Source organism: Symsagittifera roscoffensis, chromosome 10 (assembly GCF_963678635.1).
Source record: "Symsagittifera roscoffensis chromosome 10, txSymRosc1.1, whole genome shotgun sequence".
Classification (NCBI taxonomy): Eukaryota; Metazoa; Xenacoelomorpha; order Acoela; family Convolutidae; genus Symsagittifera; species Symsagittifera roscoffensis.
In genome coordinates this window covers 42,791,091-42,816,390 of record NC_087071.1, presented here as the reverse complement: position 1 = coordinate 42,816,390, position 25,300 = coordinate 42,791,091, and the positions used below count along the sequence as shown (strand labels likewise).

Sequence of the window (25,300 nt, the reverse complement as noted above, 5' to 3'; positions counted from 1 at the left end):
ACTACTTTACGTATATAATTGGCAGTGGGGGAGAGGGAGCCTGGCGTTCGCGTCACGACCTAAAGGGCTTCTATATGTTCACTCGGCTCTTTTTTCTTCCACCCCCCCCCCACCACCTGCAATTTTTAATAATAAAAATTACTGTTCGCATTGTCCGATTGTCATGAAAATTGATAAACACATTGGTCTTCATAATTAACCATGCAAAATAACTCGTAAGACCATAAAATTGATGCTCATGTGAGGTTGGGGGAAAGGAAAAAGAGCCGTTCACTCGACCCATTCCGATGATTATTTGTGGTGCCTGATTTTGCGTGGAAAAGAAAAAACTAAAACACACCCGAATTCAAAATTCCTCCCCATTTTCTATGGTCGGAACAATTAGTGGCTCTTTTCCAGTCCCCCTTTCAAAATACCGAGTTTCATAATTGTTTTACGTGTTATTACGGCTCAATGCCCTATGTTACGCTGTAAAGTATGAAGAACAAATCTGTTCGCAGTTGTCGATTTGCTCACCACACCAAGTTTCATTGCATTATGACAACGTTAAATAAGCTTTTCAAAATTGAATTTGAAGGGGGGACTGGAAAAGAGCCCAATTAGTAAATGTGGTAATTAGGAAAATTTCACAGGTGGATAGTTGCGGAAAAAAGCGTACTAAAAAAATCGCCGTATATGTTCTGTTGTTGAGAGGTATATCTAATTTCTTCATTTTAACTCGAGTCGCCAAAGCATTTAAAACATGAAGTTCGAAAAATATCGCACGTGCTCCATAACCATAATCAGACCGCAGCTGAAAATAATACTTACTCTTTTTAATTCATATTAGATTTCTTACCGTGTACACATTTGGTTTAAAACGTGCTTGGTATTATTGTCTGTTTATTGCGTAAGTTAAAACATGGCTAATGAACTGTATGATTTGGAGCTCCTGGCGACCATCGGATTCGAAGGTGAGTTTAAAATGGATCATTATTCCCGTAAGATCAAAGCGGATATTTTCCAGTTTCCCACCCTTTTTAAGTTAAATATGCTGTTGTTTAAAATTTGTTTATACGGTAATTTGAAGGATAAAAATGATGTAGAATTTTGTTTACTCAATTACACTGACACGATTTATGGCAATTTAGAACAAAAAATGTTTTAAATAAGCGTTTGGAACGCGAATTTCAGCAAAAATCTGAAAAAAAAACGAAGACATTAGTGATCAGCTTGTTAGCTTTGGTTCAAATAAAAGAAAACAAAAAATATGAACTGTTTAGATCGGCTTTCCTCAATCAAAAGCCCTTTTGAGTAATTTTCCATCCCCCACGATCTTTGCTGATATAATATTGCGTGAATTCTTTTCAAAATTTTAAAACTAAAATGTCATTGTGAATAAGCCAAAATGTTTGCATAACTCAAGGGTCAATGAAAATGTGGAAAGAGTTATACAATTCAATCACACTCAAAAAAATATCCCCGATTTAGCGTTTGATTACTTTGCAAGTTCAGTTCAGTTTCATTTGCTAAAACAACGCAAATTACGCTCGACAACTTCAACATGCACAACAACGTGATGCACTTTTAGTTTCGAAACTTGATTGAAAAATCTTGTTTCAACTTATGCCTCTCCAATTGCTTAATTTGTTGTCCCACCTTCACGAATTACTAAAAAACTGGAGAAAAATTTGCTCGTAATTTGAAAAAAATGCAATTTTTCAATTATTTTTTATTTTGCCATAGGAAAATTGTATTTACATTGCTCAATTGATTTTAAATACGGTTTTCATGGTAACTAGTTAATTTTGTATTTTAAATAAAAGCCTTAATGCGCTATCGACGCAGCGCTTTAAATTTTCTATCGAGCAAAATGTCTTAGAAGATTTTGAAGCTCAATGTTTAAAAAGCGTTTAGGCAAGAACTTTCAATCACTCTAAAGTCTGGAGTATTCTAGAAGTCTTTTTGGAAACAATCCGAAACTCCCTAAATAAGATGAATTCGATTCATTTTCAAGGGTAGACATTAGTTGCCCACTTTCTGTCCAATGTTTGCCACTACAGGTTCATTTAAAGAGAAACCTCAATACCTAAAAAACTAACTTTTAGCAAAACGATTCGAGCAATCAAATAACTTGAAACAGTTCAAAGTCTTATAGCTGGATTAGCTTGTTTAGAACAAAATTAAAAGTTTGGCAAACCGATCTAAATTATGGAATAGCTCGAAATACTCTGAAGTTTCCTAGTTTAAGTTGCTTGCTTAGAAAGTTTAAAAATTTTCGCGAACCATTTCAGGCTATAAAAATTTTAAAATATGTAAAATACTTATAGCTTGAATAGCTTGCCTGAATAAATTTTTGCCTAGTCTTATGGTATAAAGTTTTTTTGTCTAATAGCTTAGTGTCATAGTCTAGTCTCAAAGCTTGAAAAGCTTGCATTAAAAACTTCAATTTTTTTGTCAAGCGACTTAATAGCTTGGATAACTTGCTTAGGAAAACATTTTGCAAACCGATTTGGTCTGTGGAAAAACATGGAATATTTCATAGTTAAAATAACTTTGTTTGGAAAACCTTTATCTTTTCACGATCCGATTCATTCTACCAATGAACGTTTCATAGTGTCATAGCTGGAACAGAATGCTGACTTAAATTATCCGGACAGAACACGTAACACTTGGTTTTTAAAACGCGTTTTTTTTATTACGGGTTGATCTAAGACAAAAAATGATACAGTTATTTTTGCTAAGAACTTAAGCAGAATTATTATATGCACATTTTTGAAATTCAGGCCCAAAAGTTAAGCCCAAAAAAATAGCAAACTTTTGGCTTTTTTATTCTATCAAAATTTACGCTGAAACTACCAAATCAATTAGCGACTAACTTTTATCAAATTGAATCTTATAAAACCCATGAAAATTTAAAGATATATATTTACTATATACAATACCATATTTTTTTAATATTCAAAAGAAAATTAAAAGTTTTGCTGAAATTTGAGACAATGCCCTTCTCTATAGGAAACTCACTTTTAAAGAATGAAGCAAACCGATTCAAATTGAAATAGCCTAAAATATTTCCAAATTTTGTTGCTTTGAGGGCTACAATAGAAAAACTTCAACGTTTTGCTATTCGATTCGCTTCATGAAATATCTTGAAACATTTCAAAGTCAGATAGCTTGCTGAGAAAGTCTTAACTTTTCGCAAACCGATTTGTTCTTTAAAATTCAAAATCCGCAGCGTTCAAACTTTTGTATCGAGCACAACGTTTATGCAGTCTTAGATCAGAACGTTCAAATATCATTCAGAGCAGCCATCGACCTCATTGTTTAAAAAAACGTTCAGGCAAAATCTTTCTAGATTTTTCAATCATTCTTAACTGAAATAATCTAATGGTCTTTTTGGAAAAACTTCCGAAACTCTTTAAACCAGATGAAGTTGGTTCAATTTCAAGGCTAGGCAGTACCTGCCCAATTGTTGTCCAACATTTTAGGATTACTTATTCATTTCAGTCTGAAACGAATCAACTGAAAACAGCAATCTCCATGCCTAGAAAAATCAACTTTTAGCAAAACGATTTGCGCTATGAAATAATTTATGAAGTATTTCAACGCTATGAAGTATTTCCCAGTTTTATAGCTGAAATAGCTTGCTTAGAAAAATTTTCAATTTTTTGCAAACTGATTCTTTCTATTTACACTACCCAGCCGCTCAGTGTATTAAAACTAACCTTCTTTTTTCTTACCCATATCGCAAACAAAAGTGTCCACTTATTTAGTGGCATTTGCATTAATCACGACCTGTAGCGTTGGAAATTTCATTTCATCTGTTCTCTGCTTCATTTGTGGCTAGTTTTAATTAACATCGGTCTTTTAAAATGACTTGTCAGGAGACGGGTGGAGGTTAGACTCATAACCTTCTGGTCGGAGGTTCGATTTAGGCAGATGAAAAATTTTTTCACAGCTCTTCATCATTTTTTCCATATTCTCGAAGTATATCTTTGCCTCTGTGTATTTTTTTTTTGGGGGGGGGGGGGGGGGTGCTCTGATTTGGTGGGGGTGGCTCTGATTTGTTGGGGGTGATGTTAAGAAATTGCCGAGATTTCGACTTTCTCATTATAACTCCCTCCATTATACAAATATTCTACGGTGATGCTGTGATGGGTGTTATTTTTTGTGCCCATGCTGAGGCGTTGCGGAGGGAGGGGCGGTAAGGGGTTGATTTGTAACTGTAAAAAGCTAAGATTTCTATTATAGTAAAATGAATATCTATTTTTGTTTAATTTGGTGTGCTCCACCAATTAAAAACGAAGTTCGAATCCAGGCCATGCCAGCAACACCCTCCGTTGCCACCCGGACTGGAACCACATCCTGTATGCACTGGGAAGCACAATAGTGGTGGAGAATCTGGGCAACCACAAGCAGACATTCCTGAATGGTCACAACAACTCAGTCTCATGTCTGGCTGTGTCTCCTTCTGGCAGATATGTGGCCTCTGGTCAAGTCACCTTCATGGGATTCAAGGTCAGGACACTTTTTTATTCATTTTCCCGTTAATTTTTCGGAAACTAGTGATTTGGAAATGCAATTCAAAATGATTTTTGCTGTTGTGAATCAAATTTAAACATTTCAGTCAAAATGCTGTGTTCAAGTTCAGGGCTATTTCTCGGTTCCCACAATCAACAACTATTTACATAATTCAATTCAGAAAAATTTTTGTCGTTATGAATTAATTTTAAACATGTCAGTGTGAACAGGTGAACAATTATTTAAAAGTAGAGCGGTGGTGAAGTTGTTAAATTTCTGCTCATTAATGGTAAGGCCGCTAGTTTGAACCCTAGTTTCGGCTGGATAATTGAGGGTGCGGCAAATTTACCCAGCACAGAAAAATTACCAAAAACTTAACCAGGGTCACAACAGCGGTTACTTATTAATAGCTGAACAGCTTTGTGCTGGTCCTTCACCTCATGGATAAATTGGATGATTTCTTAAAGATTGAATTCTTCCGAAACATTGTAGAGTAATTTCCTCGCAAGAAAAAGAACTACTTTTTATATAGTTTTGTTTTCTCGTTTAGGCGGACGTGATTCTGTGGGATTTCGCGACAAGGAGTGTGATCAAACGCTTCTCCCTCCACAAGGTCAAGGTCGAACAAGTCGCCTTCTCCCCCAACGAGAAGTACCTAGTCTCTCTTGGCTCACAGGATGACAGAAGGTGCGTAGTGCTTGTGCTATCTTGAAAACAAGGACTAAGAATCCATATTTTCCCCCAGCTTACAAGCCCCATTTTTATGCTGCAATCAGTCGTTTTACGAGGTTGAGAATGAAGCGCGAATGTATTTGATTTAAAGTGGTTATTCAACCGTCAAGTTTCATTATAAACGTACAAAATTAAGCAACATTAACTGATACACAATTTTCCGCCTGAGATGAAACGTGGACTTATTGAGTTAATTAGAACCAGGGGCGGATCTAGGATTTTCTCGAGGGGGGGGGGGGGGGCGGATTTTAAAAAAGAAATCGAAAATTTTGACGAACTTTTTTTTTTAGGTCGACCAAATTGATTTTTTGAGTTCTCCCAAAGCACTGTTTTGCCCCTATTTTGGTAAAATTTTCTGCGCCGCAGGCAAATTTTTTAAAAAACAGTCAAAAAAGGCGTTTTTAGGCACTTTTTGGAAAATTTTGACCAAAAAATTGCGTTTTTTCGGCACGCTCTCCCCCCTCAAAATTAGTAAATATTGGCGCCCAAGGCGCCTTTAGAAAAATTTTAGGGTCCATTGGCCAAAAGTGGATTTCTTAATAAGTACCAAAGGGTGTCGAATTTGGATCGGCAGGGTGTCGAATCCCTGAGAAGGGGCGTCCGCCACCCCCCCCCCCCCCCCCCCCCTAAATCCGCCCCTGGTTACAACTGTTTTTATGCTCGTATACTGCAATAATAATAATACAATAAAAAATTTTCGGGCAGTTCCATTGTGGGTAGTTAATTAAATAAATTTACAAACCACGCCAACATTTTTACTGCCTAGGAGAGCACCATTGGACCTATAGGTCCGTTCAGAAATGTCTGAGCGAAAATTCATTTAATATGTTTTTCATACCTGGTGAGAGAGAAATTCTCAATGTTTGAACTTAGGCTATTTGACTACTTAGAGTCCATATTTAACTAGATTTTACCAAAAATGAGAAAAGGAAACTTCACTAAATAAAAAAGACTGGGAAAACGTCTTAGATCTTACTTAATTGATAGAAAATTTTTCTTAGAAGCTATTCGTTGTCCAGGATGTTGCAGCCTAAAAATTATGATTGTATCTATTCTTTTGCTGAGGGGAATAATTTTTTGTATTTACGAGAAAATTAAGTTGATAGGATAATGTTTCACAACTTTCTTAGCCTAACACAACTATTGACTTATTTGAGGTTTTTGTGTAAACATGTTGATATTCTTCTTGCTGTACTGTGCGACTGAAATTTTGTTCACTCCATCATCCGAAATGATGGCTGAAATGTTTAATAAAGCTTTCACATCTGAGAACTTTAGACACGGTTTTCATTAGTTCATGCAAATGGGATCCGTTAGAAAAAAAAACAACTTGTTTTTCAAAGTTTGATTTTGGATTGATTGTTAATTACCTGCTCTTAAAATAATTGTGAATAGGCGCTTCTTTTTAGATCCACAAAATCTTTTTTAGTCTTTTTTTTTGTAGATGTTTAAGCCAAAACGCCAAGGTGTAATATAGGTTGCCTGAAAGTGTGCTAATCATTTCTAAGTTGTTCAATTCCATTCAGACTCTAGGAGTCGTCGTAAAAATGCGTCAGCTTAAATTTTTTGCAGGTGATCTGTCTGATTTTTTTTTGTAGAACGTGAATTCTGTTGTCTCGAGCTCTGCATGATTGGCATCTTATTTTTCGAAACAATTTTGGCCTGTATGGGATTGGTTTTTTTGAGAGGCTTGGAAAATTTTTTCACGTTTCTCAAAAATGACGCTACCATTTCTGAGATTAAGGGTTCAATCAAAATAACCGCTAGATTTTCACATTTATTTCGAAAATTTGAAAACTACGCTTTAAAATCTGCTTGAATATCACATATTCTTATAAAGTTCAAACAAGTGCCTCCAGCTTAAGCTAGGCCACTATTTATGTCAAAACTGACGTATCACATTTTATTAAGAGTTTGACGGTGTATAAGAGGAGACCTTTTTAGATCTCATGTTTTAGATAAGTGACTGAAAACTGATTTTTTGCAACAAATTATACGTATTTGTTGCAAAATATGCGTTATTGAGTGGTCCAAATGTTTTTCTTCCTAACTTTTGATCGCCTCTTGAGAAAAACTTTAAAAGAGATTAAAGTATATTTTTTTCTCCAAAATTGCTTTATTATACTTATTTCAGTGTTGTGGTGTGGGACCTGGAAACGCATGAGGCCATCTGTGGAGCAGCAGCTGCCCTGTCCAGTGCCGGACTGGTCACCTGTCTCAAGTACAGCAACCACTCAGACGACACTTTCATCACAGGTATGTGCTGTTATGATCACTGACATAATGATTTAAAGTTCTCGATTCTTAAGGTTTTTTTTTTACAAAACTTTGTATATATTGAAAATGTATTAACATTTTAATATCGGGCAACGTTTTCAGAACCCGCCATGTCCTTTTTTACTGTTCTGTCGGGGTTAAATTTACTTTGAATACTGTTTAAGTTCACGTTGGATTTGTTTCAACTCTTGAGCAGTTATTTTGTTTTTCGTTCAATGAGATAGTTGAATTATAATTGAGCCATATATTAATAGAACCAAAAACTAATATATGAATAAAAAATCCGAAAAGCTCGTCAATCACCCTTGCGAATGCTGATTTTGTGTAAGCTATGTTTTATACCAAGTGAGCAGGTTATAATAAATTATCATTCTTCTTGCTCTGTTGTGAAGGTGGCGATTGCAATCTACGTGTGTGGACCCTGGACAGGAAGAATCGGAAGATCAAACCAGAGGACATCGACACCCAGAAGATCAAACGACAGTACCTCTGCATAGAGGTCACCCTAAGTTCATTATCATCTCCTAAGCATCCCTGTTAATGGGGGTGGGGGAATTCTCCCGAGCGTAGGACCGATCGCGAAAAATTTTGTCAGCCTATCAGAAATTATTATTCATAAGTTTGATGCAAAGAAAGTAAGCGATAAAATTGGTCATTTTTGGACCGTTTAAAGGGCATTGATTGGTTGAGAATTTCGCGTATTCAGTTCTTTCCGCATGAGAATAGATAGCCCTTCTGTTAATGCATATTAAGTTATACTTGAAATTATTGTCATTAGTGTCCAAAAAATGTGATAAGTAGAAAAAAGATTGTTCACAGACATTGAAAGATGAAATAATCAAAAAGTCAAGTTATTGAGAAAAATCTACAGGTTTAAAAGTTTTTATTCCTTATAAAAACGTTTAAAAAGTTTTTAGCTCCTTAGAATTAGGTCAATTTTCGGTGCAGTAGGTTTGACCACCTCAAACTACCATGCAATTAATGACAATAGTTTTATTAACACTGCATTCTTTCTGTGATAAATAAATCAAAATTGGTGGAAATATTTGTTGATTATTCTTTTGTGTATTTTTGAAATTTTTTAAAATAAAATTAGCTCAAATAAAGTAAAGTTGAAGTTGTTTGTTACAAGCGCTCGAATTAGATTTTTGAGCGTGAATCCGTGAAAACGACAAAAATTTGCGCTAAATTGGTGATTTCTAATGGTTTTGGTAATTCTTAATTGTCCTTGAAATTATATCCATTCTAAGCTCAATTGAACTTCTCAATTTAGAAACGAACAAGAAACAACCTCTCCCATCCTCACATGAGCATCAATTTTATGCTGCAACGAGGGTCTTAAAGGGTTAAACATGAAGGCAACATGTGTTTGTAACGCATTAAATTTTCAGCGTGTTTAACTTTTGAAACAATTGAACAAAGTGATTAACATTTCATTATTACAAATTCGCATTTGAAAAAGAAAAAAGTCTTAGAAACAAATGAGAAGTTGAAGTTTTTATTTCTTTGCAGGTGGAGTCGGAAGACAAACACTTCTTCGCTGGAACTCTCAGTGGAGATGTGCTGATGGTGAATCTGCAAGGTAATCGCAATAATTCATAAGAAAATCCCTCGTGCGCGAAATTTATGTCAGCTAATCAGAATTCAGTGTTTTCACAAAGGTAGCGTAATGTCTGAATACGAAGTCCACTTTTTTCAACCTAAGTCGCAAATATTGGTGCTTTTTTTGGTGGCACCATTATTTTCACGAAATGGCTGGAAAACCGGCTACTCCCCTGTGTGCCGTATATTCCGCTAGTTTCTTTTCACCGTACCCGAAGGCTCTCGAAACTTTCAATGGGGAGAATTTTGACCCACTTTTTGATTTGTTTTTCAGTTTCTCAAAAATTACCCTATCATATGTCAGATTAAGACTTCAATTTAAAAATTATTATTTGGATCTCCCTACCAACGCTGCTACGCCCTTGTTTTTGTCGAAAATAGTTATGGCCTTTGAAAATGCCCAAATTTTGAATTGTTGATGGTTTCTTCGAAAACATTCTTTTTCGCGAAAACTACCTGCGAAAAATCTGAGATCAAGAAAACTGGTGTTAGGAATTCTCTCCGCATGAATGAAACTGGCTGTGCCCTTATTTTTGTGGAAAAAAAACATAAATAGTCTCATATTGAAGTTTTGACCAGTTTTCGGGAATTTTTGAAATACTATAGAACTACCCTGCCAAACCTTCGAAAGTTACGCTTTTTTTTCGCATCAGTTGATTTAATATCATGATACCTCCAGATATGACTGGACCCCTAGTCTGGTTTACTTTTCCTGCATTAAATATTAGTTATACTTTTGTATTTGGTTTTTTGATGGCTAATGTTTGAAAATTGTCAAGTGACTATCGCAAAGACGCTAAGGATGGGTGATTTGTAATCTCGAACTCGGGGGTTTGATTCCAGAACCTAGCAGAGTTTTTTTCCTAGTTTTTATGTTTTTTTACGCAAGCAAAGCTTGTGTAATAGTTTGAACTCTCTTTTTTTAAACCTCAGTCGCAAATAATAGTGTTCATTTTGAAAGTGTTCTTTTATTGCAGTATGTGCATAAGATCAATGATCAGCTCTCAATTACAGCGACATTGACGTAGACTGTTATATTACAAATAGCACTTAAGCTTCATGGTATCATTGATCTTTAGCGTAGCGGTAGAGAACTAGACGCGCAACAGAATCAGAGGGTTCGAACCTGGACAGGGTCGGATGTTTTTAATGAACTTTTTCGTATACTAGTTAAATTGCGTCCGCTCTATAAATTGATGCATGCTACTTGATAATTTTCTTTTTTGAAACTGACGGGTACTGCTAATGCGTCATAATTGGCTTGTGTCACTTGAGAAATTATGTAGAATCAAAGTTTTTTCATTCAGTTTTTCCCAGCAGCGTTATCGGTGATATTTTTGCTTGTGTATGCGAAGTGCTACTGGCCTCTGTTTCATTTTTTTGTGCTTGTTTTTAACAGTTACTTCTTTGCTTGTGTTTGTGATGCGCAAATTCGCCTTTGTGCTAAAAGCGCTAAGAAGTAAGCTGGAACATAAATGAATTCGGCGCTACTTAGAGGAAGCTGACCAGTAGAAATTGTTTGCGCGTTTTCGGTCCTTCGCGCATGAGAATGTTTTTGAGTTAAAAGTGCAAAAATCGAAAGTTTAGTAGTTTTGGAAGTATGACCATTTCTGTTTGAACTAGAAAATCGGCTTGGATGGTCGCTGTCTATTTTTACGGTTGCCTTAAATATCTTTTTTTTGTATATAGTCTAGAAAGCTTTTTTTCACGTTCAAAATATGTTTGAAGCACTGTAGGTGCTAGTCAAGGTGCGAGTCAATCACTGCTGGTCCTAGTACCTGTAGTACCGATAAGTGTTTTTTTTTTGTATAAAACTCTTTTACCAGGTGACAAGAAGAACCCAGGTCGGTTCCCCCAGAAGAATCTGTTCTCTCTGGGAGTGAGTAGTCTGGCCCTGCTGGCCAATGGACACCTGTTAGTGGGAGCAGGCGACGGGACTGTGGCCGAGATGAAACCAGGCGCCAAGGGGGACATTATGGGAAAAGTGAAGTGAGTTTTTCTTTTTTTCCGGCTATTTCTCAGTCTACTGCCTCCTCGTAAAGAATACAATTATGAAAAATTTTGTGTAGACATTGTTCATAGGGCAATTTTCATGAAAAAAAAAATGAAAAAATCTGTTCACATGTTCAAGCCTACACGTTTTATCTGTTTCGAATATCAAATGTGATTTGAAACAGGCTTTCGGGAATCGATTTCCAGAAATAGTTGTGAAACTGGAGAAGAGCAGATTTTCTTAGCATCCGAAATTAGAAAGTTGTATTTGCGACCATTAAAACAGTGTTTCGGTAAGTAACCCTGTTGATCTGAGCTGGCCAAAAACAAACTGTCCTGATTATCAAACAGCTATGCTCAAGGCAAACACTCCCTATCGTTACGTTTTGCGATTAGCAAGCGTAATCCTAAACTTATTTTTCAAGAGTGGATTAAAACAAATGAAAATAACTAGGTTTTTCAATGATATCAGATAGTTGTAAAAGCTTATTAAGTTCTGTATTTCGTCGATGGCAGTTCTTGTATTATAATTTGATAATTGGTTATCTGTTGTAATTTGACCTAGGTCAGTGAAGGTGGACGGGGGCGTGACGTCACTGTGTCTGAGGAAAAAGGGACACCAGTTCTTTGTGGGCACTAGTGCATGCAATGTGTACAAGTTCGTCTACCCTGACCTCTCTTTTGAGGCCATAGTCACTTCACACACGGACGAAGTCAGAGACGTCTGCTTCCCCAGGTAGATGTACTGATTGTTTAGTAATGGTTAAACTGTTTCATTTTCTGTGTTTATAATTCGTTTGGTAGTAAGTTGTGATATATATTAGCTGGATCATTTTTTCTTTTTTTTTGTCAATATTTTTCTCATGATAATTGCTAAGAAAATGAGTAATCTGATAGCCAGAATTATTTCAAAATGACATTAGAAATTGTAACAAAATTTTCAGATAAAAACCAGAACAATATTAAACTTGGAAACAATTATTATAGGGATACTTTTCACCACAGTCCTTGATGAACTTCGAATTATGGTTTTTCAGATAATCAAAATCTGTTTTTTTTTGTTTTTGCTTTCAAATAAATTTAATTACAGTATTATTGCTGCTAACATTTTAGGTGAAATCATAATTAACATTTTTTTTTCACAATGCGGGGCTCTTAGAAACAAACTAGACGTAAAACTTACGTGCTTGATGTTCGCTTCTTTATTTATAGCTCATTTGTTTTCTGCGTTTGTTTTTAATTTGCTTCCTGTTTGCAGCCAGAGCAGTGCCCTGTTCGTGACGTGTTCGAAAGAAGACATCCGAGTGTGGAGTACTGAGACTAACAGGGAGTTGCTGAGGATCAAAGTGGCCAACATGTGGTGCAACGGAATCTGCATCAAGGAGCCTGGAGATCTCATCATCTCTGGTAGGCCACAACCAGGAGTTCAAGGGTTCGAATCCCGGTCGAGAGGCGTGATTGTTTTATCTTTTTGTTCTAATAGTAATTTTCGAAATCGCGCCGACAAATCGATAGAACACAGGAGACCTCATTATTTCTGGTTAGCCAGTCACTCATTAGGGGTAGAGGGGGATTCGAATCCCGGAGGAGCCATTCGAAGTTTTTTCTTAGGCTTCTAATGGGTTTGTAATTAGCTTGTTTGATTTTACTAAGAAAAAAATTTAGTTTGGGGTTTTCTAGATTCTGATGGGTTTATCGAGACAGTATTACTCTTCCAGGTTGGAGTGACAAGACTATCAAGGCGTTTGCCCCCCAGTCGGGCAAGATGTGCTGGGAGATCGCGAGTGCTCATATACACGAAGTGACTGCAGTAGCAGTCACCAATGACGGCAGACGAGTCATCTCCGGGGGAGGGGAAGGAACAGTCAAAGTGTGGAACATCGCCAATGCTTCCAAACAGGTAAAACACTTTGAATGTCATTGACGACTTAACAGTTTTGATCGCTGTATTTGATTTTGATTTGAATTTGTTTCTTGTATAAATTGATAATTTCTATTTATTTGAGCCTGCAAGTAACGAACTATTTTTTGTTTGCTAAGATTATAATACTTGATTAAGTCAGACATTATCAGCTGGGGTGAATCCAGGATTTTCTCAAGGGGGACAGTTTTGAAAACTTTGTCGATCTTTTTTTAAATTTTTTTTATTAAGCGCCGCGACTAAATTGTTTTTTTTTCGAGCGCTCCAAAAACTCTATGAAAAGCCGATTTTGAAAAAAAAAATTTGCGCTAGAGGTAAATTAAAAAAAACGGGTCAAAATTGCCGTTTATGGGCATTTTTTGGAAAATTTTGAACAAAAAATTGGCTTTTTTGGCGCGCGCACTTCAAAATTAATATATATTGGCGCCTTAAAAAATTTTAAGGTTGGTCAGCCAAAAATGGCTATCATTACTTTATACCCAAGGGAGACCCCTTGGTTGGTGAGGGGTTCGAATCCTCGAGGGGGGGGGGGGGCGTTCAAACAAATCTATACCCATAAGGTTTTTATAAATCGATTAAGATAGACAATCAAATGGACAGTGAAAGATAATATTATATGTAGGTCGTTTTTTTTCAGTAAAAATTTCGAAAAATGGTTCACGTTCAAATTTATTTTTTGGCTGAGCTCTTTCTATTTTGTTGAAAATATTTTGTCATTCATATCCAGCCTTATAAAACTCCTCATTAGAACAAAAAAACTGATGGTTTAGTGAGTTATGGGGGGGGGGGGGGTTGGGAGGAGTGGAGAAAGAAATAAAAAGAAAGGGAGCGATGAAAATGAAAAAGAGTGTAACGTTTGATTTATTTTCGATTTCACATCAAGTTCCTCCCTCAAATGGTTGGCAAATTATATGCTCTTCTTCAATAATAATAAAAATACAAATTCAAATATAAAGCTTCAATCGTAGATGTTTTTTGAAATTCTAAAAGTTTTGGGGCCATATATATATATATTTTTTTGATGATAATTCGAATAATCAGTTTTTGGTTTTCTGGAGCTCAGTTGCGCTTTTATATTTGTCTGTTGGCTAGGTTCCTCGAGTTTTACTGCCCTTACTCATGTTCTTTTTAAACCCATGTATTGTATTGTACGTTTCGATCAGCAATTTCCGGTAAGCTATTAATCATCGAAGGAATTAAAAATCAATCAGGGTCTTTTCGCATATACTCCTCTAAACAGATATACTTTGTTGCCTAAATTTATATCGATACAATTTGGGTATTATATCGTTAATAATATCAGTACAATATGGTGATGCACATTTTGCAATTTTCTTTTTCATTGTTTCAAGTGGTTTATCTTCGAAAAGATCCAACTGTCGTGGTCGCACATTTAATCATCATTTTAGCGCATTGTCTAGTAGTACCAAACGTGTATCATCAATTTCAGTATTTTTTCCTTGAAGTATTTCCCTCAAGCACCGTTTTTTAGATGTAACCCTTTGGTTTGAAATTGTAATTTAAGAAGTTAGATTAGATAATCATATTAGTGAAATTTTGTATAAAGTTCAAATGCTTTATTTGGTAAAATATAGCAAGAAAAAAATACTTTATGGTTTGAAAGTTCGCACGTTTTGAAAAAGGACATAAACACAATTTTTAAATATTTTTATTGAAGTTCCGACTTTTAAATTAGCCGAAATATTCACTAAACGTGTTCACTAATTTGTGTTCACGTGTTGTGCAGGTGTTCGAGCAGGCGCTGAAGGAACACCGAGGGAAGATCACCGCCATTAAGCTGAAGATGGACGACAGAGAGTGCATATCAGCCTCAACTGATGGATCTTGTATTGTGTGGAATCTAGAGTGAGTATACCAAATTACAAACTTTTTTCATACTGAATTTGAAATTTTGTTAAAATTTTTCATAAATAATTACGCTTGCCATTTAGCAAGCGTTAGAAAATCGGAATAAAGACTTTTTTGGGTTAACAAAATTTTTTAACAAACTCATTGATTCAGTAGACTTCATTTACGTGCTTTCATGCTCAAATTCTTCAAAATTTAATTTAAACTACCGGTCTACCGCTACTACTGACAGTACTTTTAAGAAGTTATATCAGTACTCCTGAGAATGATAAAGAATTGCTTTCTTTGATTCTGCGGCAAACCTGTTACAGAGGTAACAACTCGGCCTGGGACGGCATCGTTCGACATTTTCAAAAACATTTTCGGCCTTTCGTTTGTCTGATTGTGTTTTATCGGCTTAGTTGCGCATTGCGGATTTTTTTTCAAAATATTTAATCATATGAAAGCTTGGCTTAAATTAAATTCAAACTATCGTAGGTTTCTGGCACACATGGTTTTTGAGAAAATACTATGCCTGAGGTGGTAAAGGTCCTATGTTCGACTCTGGCTAGAACTTGTTGTTCTTTAAATAAAAAAGAAATTTTCCGTTTCAATAATTGTCGACATGTTGTGTGTCTGCTAGTGCTTGGTCGCGTAATTGTTTTTTTTTCGGAATTTTGTATAAATTTTTATGTTAATGAAAGAGTTACAATTTGTTACTGTAATTTGTAACGTTGTTAACTTTGTAATTTTTTTTTGCTTAAAATTTTTGCTTGGCCTTAATTGTTTTGGCTTATGCTTTATCGAGGAAAAGACCTAATAGCGGCGATTTAAATGAAAAATAGATTTTATGCTTTTGTGTGTTTCCGGAGGGGAGCATAAAAATTTTTTCAAAAGTTTTCGATTGAAAACAATTTTGCTCACGGAGTTCTAACCAAATTTTATCGGCTTAGCTACCGCTCAATTATTGTGTCTGAGTATTTTTCATACGCCAGTTAATGTGTTTGTGGATATGTTTTCGTCAAAATAAAGATCATTCCAGCAATTTTTTCCGATTTTGTGGCTTTTGTTTCATTTTCTTTCTGCTAGATTGCATTGCTATGTCTGTGTTATATCGCAAGTGGTGCGATGCTCCTCTTCGCTTCTGTGTAATTTGTGTATCCATTTTTATATTCTCATTTTTCAATTTTTTGTATTTCATTTTGGTTTTAGTTTATAGCAAACCTTTGATAGTGCTTATGATAACTTCGTGTATTTCTAATGATGATGCTGTTTGTGCTGTTTGTTTGCTCCCAAAATTTTAAGCTAATGTTTCTTGAATCATGATTTTTTGACCAAAATTTCATTTTAATCTGTTAGTTATGAAAAAGAAGTGAATGTAGTTTGTGGAGCCTGAATCGTTCTTATATCTTAGGTAAATGTTCATTTTTAAAATAAAAATTGCAAAAAAAAATTTTTAGTCGACAATTTCTTGAAGAGAAGTTATTTAATTACTTGTTTTTCGCTGTCCCTTGCCTACTATTGACCTTGAGTTTTAAATCGTTCTTCGACTGTGCAACTGTTGTTGTTGTTTAGGACGTTCACGCGGTCAGTGATGCTGCAGGCGTCTTCGCTGTTCGAGTGTGTCTGCTACCACCCAAGGGAGTTCCAGGTCATCACCAGTGGCAGCGACAGAAAGGTAACCGAGTGTGAACAAACCAGCCGAAGTGTAATCCAGCCTAAAACGCACAACGTATATACCCAACCGAAATTTATGTGATTTGAATGAAAATTGCTCGACTTTCATTCATAACTGTTGCATCTATCAAGCTCTTACAAAATTGATTTGTCGAACTTGGTTTTGTCGCCGTTTTTTAGGTTAGTTTTTCCAGTTTTCAAAAAAAGAACCCGGAAGTCGTGAGAAGTTACTGCTATGTTTCAGAATTTCAACTATTCACATCGTCAATGTTATAGTTCTCTCTTTACAAATGGCCTAGGTTATCCAGCCCTTGATAAAAGTTCTCTTAATTTATTGACCGAATTTTGGCAACTGGCGTTTACGTTTCGACAAATTTGTCAAATAGCTGTCATCATCATCATCAAGTGTCTTCACCTTAAATGAATACCAATACATATTTGGTTTTCTAATCATTTTCTTTTCCATTCGCTTTCAGATCGAGAGTTGTGATTTTTTGTAAATAATAACAATTTTCCAGATCGTCTACTCGATGTTTTTCTTCGAAATAAAAGACGATTCTCAACTTAGTAGAATCAACTTTAGCTCAACTTAAGCTAATCGAAAAAAAACTTTAAAAAATACTTTCCAGTTTGGACTAATTATCGAGAAAGTATGCGCCTCTTTTCCAGATCGGCTACTGGATGTTTTTCTTCGAAATAAAAAAACGATTCTCAACTTAATAGAATCAACTTTAGCTCAACTTTAGCTAATCGAAAAAAACTTTAAAAAATACTTTCCAGTTTGGACTAATTATCGAGAAAGTATGCGCCTCTTTTCCAGATCGGCTACTGGATGTTTTTCTTCGAAATAAAAAAACGATTCTCAACTTAATAGAATCAACTTTAGCTCAACTTTAGCTAATCGAAAAAAACTTTAAAAAATACTTTCCAGTTTGGACTAATTATCGAGAAAGTATGACCCCCTTTTCTAGATCGGCTACTGGATGTTTTTCTTCGAAATAAAAAACGATTCTCAACTTAGCAGAATCAACTTTGGCTCAACTTTAGCTAATCGAAAAAAAACTTTAAAAAATACTTTCCAGTTAGGACTAATTTATGGAGAAAGTATGACCCCCTTTTCTAGATCGGCTACTGGATGTTTTTCTCCGAAATAAAAAACGATTCTCAACTTAATAGAATCAACTGTAGCTCAACTTTAGCTAATCGAAAAAAACTTTAAAAAATACTTTCCAGTTTGGACTAATTATCGAGAAAGTATGACCCCCTTTTCTAGATCGGCTACTGGATGTTTTTCTCCGAAATAAAAAAACGATTCTCAACTTAATAGAATCAACTTTAGCTCAACTTTAGCTAATCGAAAAAAAAACTTTAAAAAATACTTTCCAGTTAGGACTAATTATGGAGAAAGTATGACCCCCTTTTCTAGATCGGCTACTGGATGTTTTTCTCCGAAATAAAAAACGATTCTCAACTTAATAGAATCAATTTTAGCTCAACTTTAGCTAATCGAAAAAAAACTTTAAAAAATACTTTCCAGTTTGGACTAATTATCGAGAAAGTATGCGCCTCTTTTCCAGATCGTCTACTGGATGTTTTTCTCCGAAATAAAAAACGATTCTCAACTTAATAGAATCAACTTTGGCTCAACTTTAGCTAATCGAAAAAAAACTTTAAAAAATACTTTCCAGTTTGGACTAATTTATGGAGAAAATATGACCCCCTTTTCTAGATCGGCTACTGGATGTTTTTCTCCGAAATAAAAAACGATTCTCAACTTAATAGAATCAACTTTGGCTCAACTTTAGCTAATCGAAAAAAAACTTTAAAAAATACTTTCCAGTTTGGACTAATTTATGGAGAAAGTATGACCCCCTTTTCTAGATCGGCTACTGGGAAGTGACCACGAGTGGCGACAACCACCCCATCCGGGAGGTTGAGGCCGCGGCTGCCGGCAACATCAATGGCATGGATGTGGGTCCCTTCTCATTCGGATCCCACGAGAACTACATATTCGTCACTTGTGGGGGAGACAAACTAGTCAAGGTTCATAAATTAATTATTTACTTATCTTATTTAAAACTACCAAAAATCGGTTTATTTTATTATAAGTATAATAATATAATAATTAAATTTAATATCAGTCAAATTTTTATTACTACATATCAGTATATTGAGATGATGAAATATTATATTATTAGTTTCTAATCATTTGTTAACTAAATAAATTCATTTAACTGATGTTTGTTTCTGAGTTAAGCCGTTTTATTGTTAGGAACCACTGTCTTAGGCTTACTGTTGGCTTTCAAGATTTCCAAAATTAAACATAATATTTGATTTGAACACTATCTCTAATTTATTTCAGCTATGGCTCTACAACGAAGCCATCGTGACCCACTGTGGAAAGGGGCATTCAACTGACATAATGGCCATTAAATTTTCCCCCGATCTAAAGTACATTGTCTCAGTGGGTGCCGATGGATCCATTCTGAGATGGAAAGTACCCCCTAATATGGATGCACTCGTGGACAAAACACACCAGATGCAAATGACAGCCGATTGATCAATAAGACGAAAAGCAATCAAAACAACAGCAAAACTGACAACAGTTTAAAAAACGATAGCCGTCATTAAGATGATATCAAGTTAGAAGTGCCTGAAAAGCAACGTAGCCGAAACCTAATTAAGCCTACAAGAAAGTATACGTTGAATAGAATCATCGCTGTTGTTTGTTGTAATGTGTTAAATTGGAAACTTGAAGTATGTTCGATGTTATGCAAATTTTGTATGTAATTTCAATATGTAATTCACTTATCGTTTGGAGTATATTTTTGTGTAATTGTCAGAGGATAAGTGGACGTCAAAAACTTATTAGATCATTTGTCGACGAGAGAAACGACCTACATACGAGCTGTACAGCTCATCTCAGCGAACCACATGTAGCAAATTGCATGTGGTTCTTTAAATTTTGTGCCCCAATTTATAGAACTTCATGATATCAACTTCATGCTTCTTTTGTGAATAGTGCTTGCTCATATTCTCTTGGTCGTTGTAGGTGGAAAATCAAATCCGAGAGGTAGACATATTGTTTTCTAATTTGAGGCGTAATTATTTTTTTAATTAATATTGCGTTTAATAGAGCTGTTTTTGTTGCGTTCTCGCTATGGTTTGCGAAACTAAACTTCTCCTGTGTCAAAGTTTTAAAATTTGGCAGCAAGTTGGTTTTGAATACTGAAAGTTCCATATCGCAAAGAAGATGTTAAGAAATTTTCAAAGATAATTCTTTCTTCTGATATTGCCGGTCGGTGGGTTTGATATATAGGGAGCAAAATTGCATCCAACAAAAACTAGAAAGTACTTTCACTTAGACTTGATAGACAGTAAAAAGGAAGGTTTTTTAGAAAATAAAAGATTTACATTGTTCAGTCGAACCATTCTAGATCAAACAAAATTGTAGAATTAAACCCTTCAATCATTACTACTCCAAGGACTGAAACTACAGGAAAAATGAAGTTTTTATATCAAAAAAGATATATGGTCGAGATTTGTCATTGCAAACCAGGAAACGTTTGACACATTTGATCATCAGCTGCTTCGTAAAAAAACTCAGACATTTCATGTATTTTTTTAAACCGAAAATCAGATGGTCTTCGAAGCAGCGCTTACGCGGGGTATTGTATGGTCGACCTAACAACTGCTGATTGTTAGTTACAGCTGAGTGAGCCTAAATCTGTGCTTAGAAACTACTAACACTGGAGTATTTCAAAAAAGGCCACAAATAAGATCAGCAAATTAACAGTAATAACTTCTCATAGAATAATTTGAACTACAATCCTTGACGCGTAAATCCTTTGATCAAATATAGCTCTTATAATCAAATTTAGACCAGTATTGTGGCATGATTACAAAGCTGGGCCATTTTGTACTAAGGAGTCTTGTTAATCTACTATAAGTGTAGTGTTAAATATTTTTCAACAAACTATTCATTTATGAACCCCTTGTTTTTCTTGCAAAAAAGTTAAGTATACTGTTTTTCCAAAAGAAGTTTTATAGAATTGCAACCCAATTTGGCAAATTTTTATACCTTTATTTGAACTTTCAATATCAGATATTTGGTATGCGATTGGCTGACAGCTTTCGTTCGGCATCTTTTTTACTTTCACGATAATTTTTCTCTTCCTAAGTTTCATACGAACCCTGTAAGTCTCAATTTAGTATTCAGGGAAATTTTTTGTTAGAATAAAGAGAAATATCGGCACATTTTGACTGATTATGAATAACATGAAAACTATTTTGAAAGAACCTGATAATATTGGTAAAAAACGAATCAATATTTTTGTGTTAAATTTTTGGAAATAAAAAACACGTGTGCGCTGAGATTTGATAAATGATCTGTTCATTTTTTAGCTTTGACAAACGTTGCATCACCTCTAACCTGATTTTTCCTCCCTGCGCATTTTTTTTGCCTACAGGGCAATATCATTTGATGTATTTTTCGATCGGATTAGCAAATTCTTTATTGACAAAAAACTGCTCAGATGCGTGTTGATTGACAGTCGAGGGAGAAACTAGAGAGAATGCTGCCGGCTCCAACTGCCATCATGAAATAAAATAATGCCAAGTCAGTCAACAGCGATTTATGTTACTGCTATGGGAACAAGTCAATTGGAGACCCTTGCCTAGAGTTGGTGAGATATTTACACAAGCAATGCTTGTGTTAAAGTATGAATTATCTTTTTCCCACCCAAGTCCTAAATATTGTTGCGACGCAAATATTTTTGCGATAGAATAACTTCATTTAAGATAATAAGTACAGCTAAGGCTAGGGATTTTAACAGACTATTATAGTTTCGACTTTTGTAACGAAAGTAGCGGAATTTTTGCGCTCGCGGTGGTTTTTTTCTTCAGACAAATTTCGACTTTTCAACAAGCCATTTTTGACGAGATTTTTTTTATATCATTCAAAATGTATTGTTGTCCTAAGCTTTAATTTGGAAAGATAATTCGACTTTGATAATTTTTTTTAATTATTGTGAAAATTAGCGCGCGATGTATTTCGCGCTATTAACGTGTAAGCGGAGGTTTAATCCGTAATAGAAATCGTTTCATATTGGCTGAAAGACGCTTAATTGCCATAATTGATTTGTTAATAGGAGCAAAAATTATCTCTTTGTACATAATATGGCGAGTGGATTGATGATCTTTACAAAAAACCTCAATTTAAAAAATTTGTTTTTTTTTCCATTCGTTTTTTTTTCTTTTTATTACTGCTCCATAGACTGCTCTTTAAATTGAGGCATAATAGTTGATAAATTTATTTTTTTTTATGAAATTGACTGGTATTGCTAATGCGTCATAATTTGCATGCGTCACTTAAGAAATTTTTCTAGTAGACTCAAAGTTTTACTCATTCATTTTGTCCCAGTAGTATTATCGGTCAAATATTTGCTTGTGTATGAGAAGTGCAACTTCGCCTCTGTATAATTCTTTTGGCTCCGTCCAATCTCAGTCCAATGGCTTACGGGAGTTTGCGAAGAGATTACAGCCAGTAATGAAAGTCCAATTGCCTTTCGAGTGTTACAGAGCAACCGAAAATGCTCATTTGATTTGGGTATGTTCAATTGGCCTTTTTCGTGTATCATTTAAGTAAAAATGCAAGAACCAAGATTGATCATCGGTAATGTTACCTATTTGTAAGAACTGGTGGATTTTTTCATTTTTCATCTTAAAACTAATTTACACTCAACTTTTACCAAATCATTTTTAGGCGTTCTATTTAGTCTAGTTGTAAATTTAACACCTTAGTGAATCTGGCTGCTTCCATTCTTCAATTGGAAAACTCAGTTCAGTTATCGTAACAATGTAAATTTTTGAAAAAAAAATTATTTCTTAACTAGAATGAAAAACCTTTCTATTGAGTGAAAATAGTCAAATGCAAGCCTACACTAAACTCGATCATAGTTGAAAGTTATTTCGCTTTTGACCTTATCTCATATTGTTGGACAAAAATTGAGTGTTTCTATTCCAGTGGGGAATCCATCTGATTTTTTTATGAATTTCTTCACACTGAAATCAAAGTTAAAACAATTTCGAGCAATTTCGAACACTGGCTCAATTTTGTTTCGTATATACCAAAATGATTTTATGATATTTTGTGTGATTGAAATTGCCACTTAAGAAAAATTGCTGTTTTAGAATCGGTGACTAAAAATTGGCAGTCATCTGGGGTCGGATTCCGCGATCAACACCTGGCACAGATTTCATCACCAAGCAGGCCAATCTAGAGATAAAAAAACTTGTTACTAGAATCTACTGGCTGTGTAGCACAAAACAGTGCTCTGTCCGTTTAACAATTGTTGGGCCTAGAAATGCATCAAGTCAATGCAAGTTTTTCAAAACCTCTGGGCAGGTCGAAATATTCATAAGCAATGAGTGGTCGCTTTCAAAAGTCTGGACGTCAAACATTTTGCAAAGTAAGATACAGTAAGAACTGGTCTGTTTTTGCACCACGTTTTGAATAAAAGCAGTTGTTTTAACTGAAAATCTCTAATTTAATCTCATCTGCCGCAATTGTTAGATTCTCTCAAAAGCAGTTTTTTACGGTTGAACATGAGCAGCTAAGACACAACAATTGTTGCTGCTGTTTTTTTTCACGCAAAGCTTCCCTTACTCAAGGCTAGTGGGTTTCGCTGAATATTTTTAAATTTCTTTTCTAAATTTAGCTCATCTACGACTCTTTTTTCATTTATTTTTTTTCCGACTTTCGAAGAAAACGGTGTGTGGCGAATTATCCCGTACAACAAAATTGTTCCGAATTGATTTGATGCTAGCTAATTGGTCGTATTTATTTCGTACGACTGAAAATTTTAAACATTGATATTGTCCAAAAATTATAGGTTTTCAAAGCTATGTTATCCCAAAAACTATCCGATATAAACTAAAGGGCAGCCGGAACATTCAGGGTTTTGCCCTGTTATGCGAACATTCTTGTACTGTTTAAAAGTTGATCATGAAGAAAACCGTTTCCTGAAATTTTCCATTTGAGTCCATTATTTTTGGAAAAAACTGTTATAACTAATAAAACTCGAGACATCAACCCCATTAAATTGCTGTATAAACATTAGTAGTCCGTTTAAATCCCCTGTTAATCAATAATGATTTCAATTGGGAACTAATCTTGAAATTTGCGTAAAAGTATAACACATTTCTAAAATCTTCTCAGTTAGTTTATGAACGTCAGTTAAAATTTTTATAAATTTTTTTTCAAGTTTCAGTTGCCCATAAATTATCGCCCCGCTAAACTTTTCGTAGAAGTGAGGGTAGCTACGGGTTGGTTGCTACCAGAGAGAGAGAGAGAGAGAGAGAGAGAGAGAGAAAGAAAGAGAGAGAGAGAGAGAGAGAGAAGGGACAAATTTGGGAGGTGGCTTCAGTGTGTCTATATGTGTGGGAACGGGGAGTGCGAGGAGTTACAATTTCCCACAAATCCCCCATCCCACACATAGACATATTGCCCCTCTCCTTCCGCCTCCCCTCTCATATTGAGCATATGCGTTGCCAGGAGGAAAAACTATGGTTAAGGTCGGGACTCAGGGCGGGGAGGGTTCAAGCAAATGATGTACTAAGCAAAAGTAGTAGTCAGTGCTGGGAGGATAGTAGTAAGCAAATGTCATTAAGAAGTAAGAAAATTAGGTTATTTAAAATGAAATTAGAAATTACTTAGAAAACGTGGAAAAAAAACTTTGAAAACAACTAAACAAATTTCAACTACAAAAAAATCAACCACACTATTGCGAATACGAGGTACATTTTTTCATTTTATTGAGATAAGATTTTGAACAAATCATGCTTTATGCAGGACGGATCAGGGATTTTCACTCTGGATTTTCAGAAAATTTTAGAACTTTCACTGATTTTTTTATAGGTTGACCAAATTAATTTTTTGAGCGCTCCTAAATCCTTAGAGAAGCCTTATTTTGTTCAAAATTGAAGAAAAGGCAAAAAGGGCGTTTTAGTCACTTTTGAAAAACATTGATAAAAAAAATTGCGTTTTTTTGGCGCACGCTCCTCCCTCAAAATTAATATATATTGGGGCCGAAGGAGTCTTAATGAAAAGTTTAGGGCCCGTCAGCCAAAATTGGAGATATCAAATTAGTACAAAGGTAGGACCAGAAGGCGGAGAGGGGGCGTCTAAATCCGCTGATGGTTTTTATGAATGGTAAAAAAAATGTCATTGTTTTTGCGTAATGAAGTAACATTCCATTTTCAGGCAGAGAAATTGCCTGAAGTATTTTGATGTGCAAAATGTTTAATTTTATATCATACTCTTGTGGATTACATTCAATTAGTTTAGATTTCTGTACAAAATTACAAAAAAAATTCCAATATAAAACATTAGTCTCTTTGGAACTCTAAGGCAAATGAACTGTTGAATAAAATTAAAAAATTAAAATCATTTTAAAAGTCAGAAAAAAAACAAAGTGAGCGCAAAAACTATGTCTTTTCAAAAAAAAATCGCGCCAAGTTCTGAATCCCAAGATATCATCAGTAGATCGAAAAGTACAGTAACTGTCATGGAATAATTTTTTGCAATGGATAAGGAAAACTAGTTTAAGAGCCCAAACACATTTAGAGTTCATGCATTGTTCAAAATATGGTTTTAAATTTTAAGGCCCACCCCTAGTCCAGCAAAAAAAAAATAAATGTCCCATACTGTGGCTCTTGGTTCTTCGTTTTCTACCTCTTGCAAAATTTAAT

At 35.1% G+C, this 25,300-nt stretch overlaps 1 protein-coding gene across 1 annotated transcript; it reads left to right on the top strand.

The window, feature by feature from the left end:
- Positions 1 to 767: 767 nt before the first annotated feature.
- On the top strand, positions 768 to 19,372 carry LOC134855277 (cilia- and flagella-associated protein 52-like). Its single transcript, XM_063871757.1, has 14 exons — positions 768 to 953; positions 4,298 to 4,497; positions 5,051 to 5,187; positions 7,367 to 7,488; positions 7,902 to 8,008; positions 9,022 to 9,091; positions 10,938 to 11,100; positions 11,669 to 11,839; positions 12,362 to 12,510; positions 12,822 to 13,003; positions 14,772 to 14,890; positions 16,448 to 16,550; positions 18,431 to 18,592; positions 18,912 to 19,372. The coding sequence occupies exons 1-14, from the start codon at positions 902 to 904 to the stop codon at positions 19,107 to 19,109; spliced, it is 1,935 nt and encodes a 644-aa protein (XP_063727827.1). The 5' UTR covers positions 768 to 901; the 3' UTR covers positions 19,110 to 19,372.
- The last annotated feature ends 5,928 nt before the right edge of the window (positions 19,373 to 25,300 follow it).

Bases quoted from the DNA above. Each gene is read 5' to 3' on its own strand.
- LOC134855277 (XM_063871757.1), top strand. From the start codon at position 902: ATGGCTAATGAACTGTATGATTTGGAGCTCCTGGCGACCATCGGATTC. The intron at 7,489-7,901 runs GTATGTGCTGTT...TCTGTTGTGAAG, and splicing joins AGACGACACTTTCATCACAG to GTGGCGATTGCAATCTACGT. The intron at 8,009-9,021 runs GTCACCCTAAGT...ATTTCTTTGCAG, and splicing joins GACAGTACCTCTGCATAGAG to GTGGAGTCGGAAGACAAACA.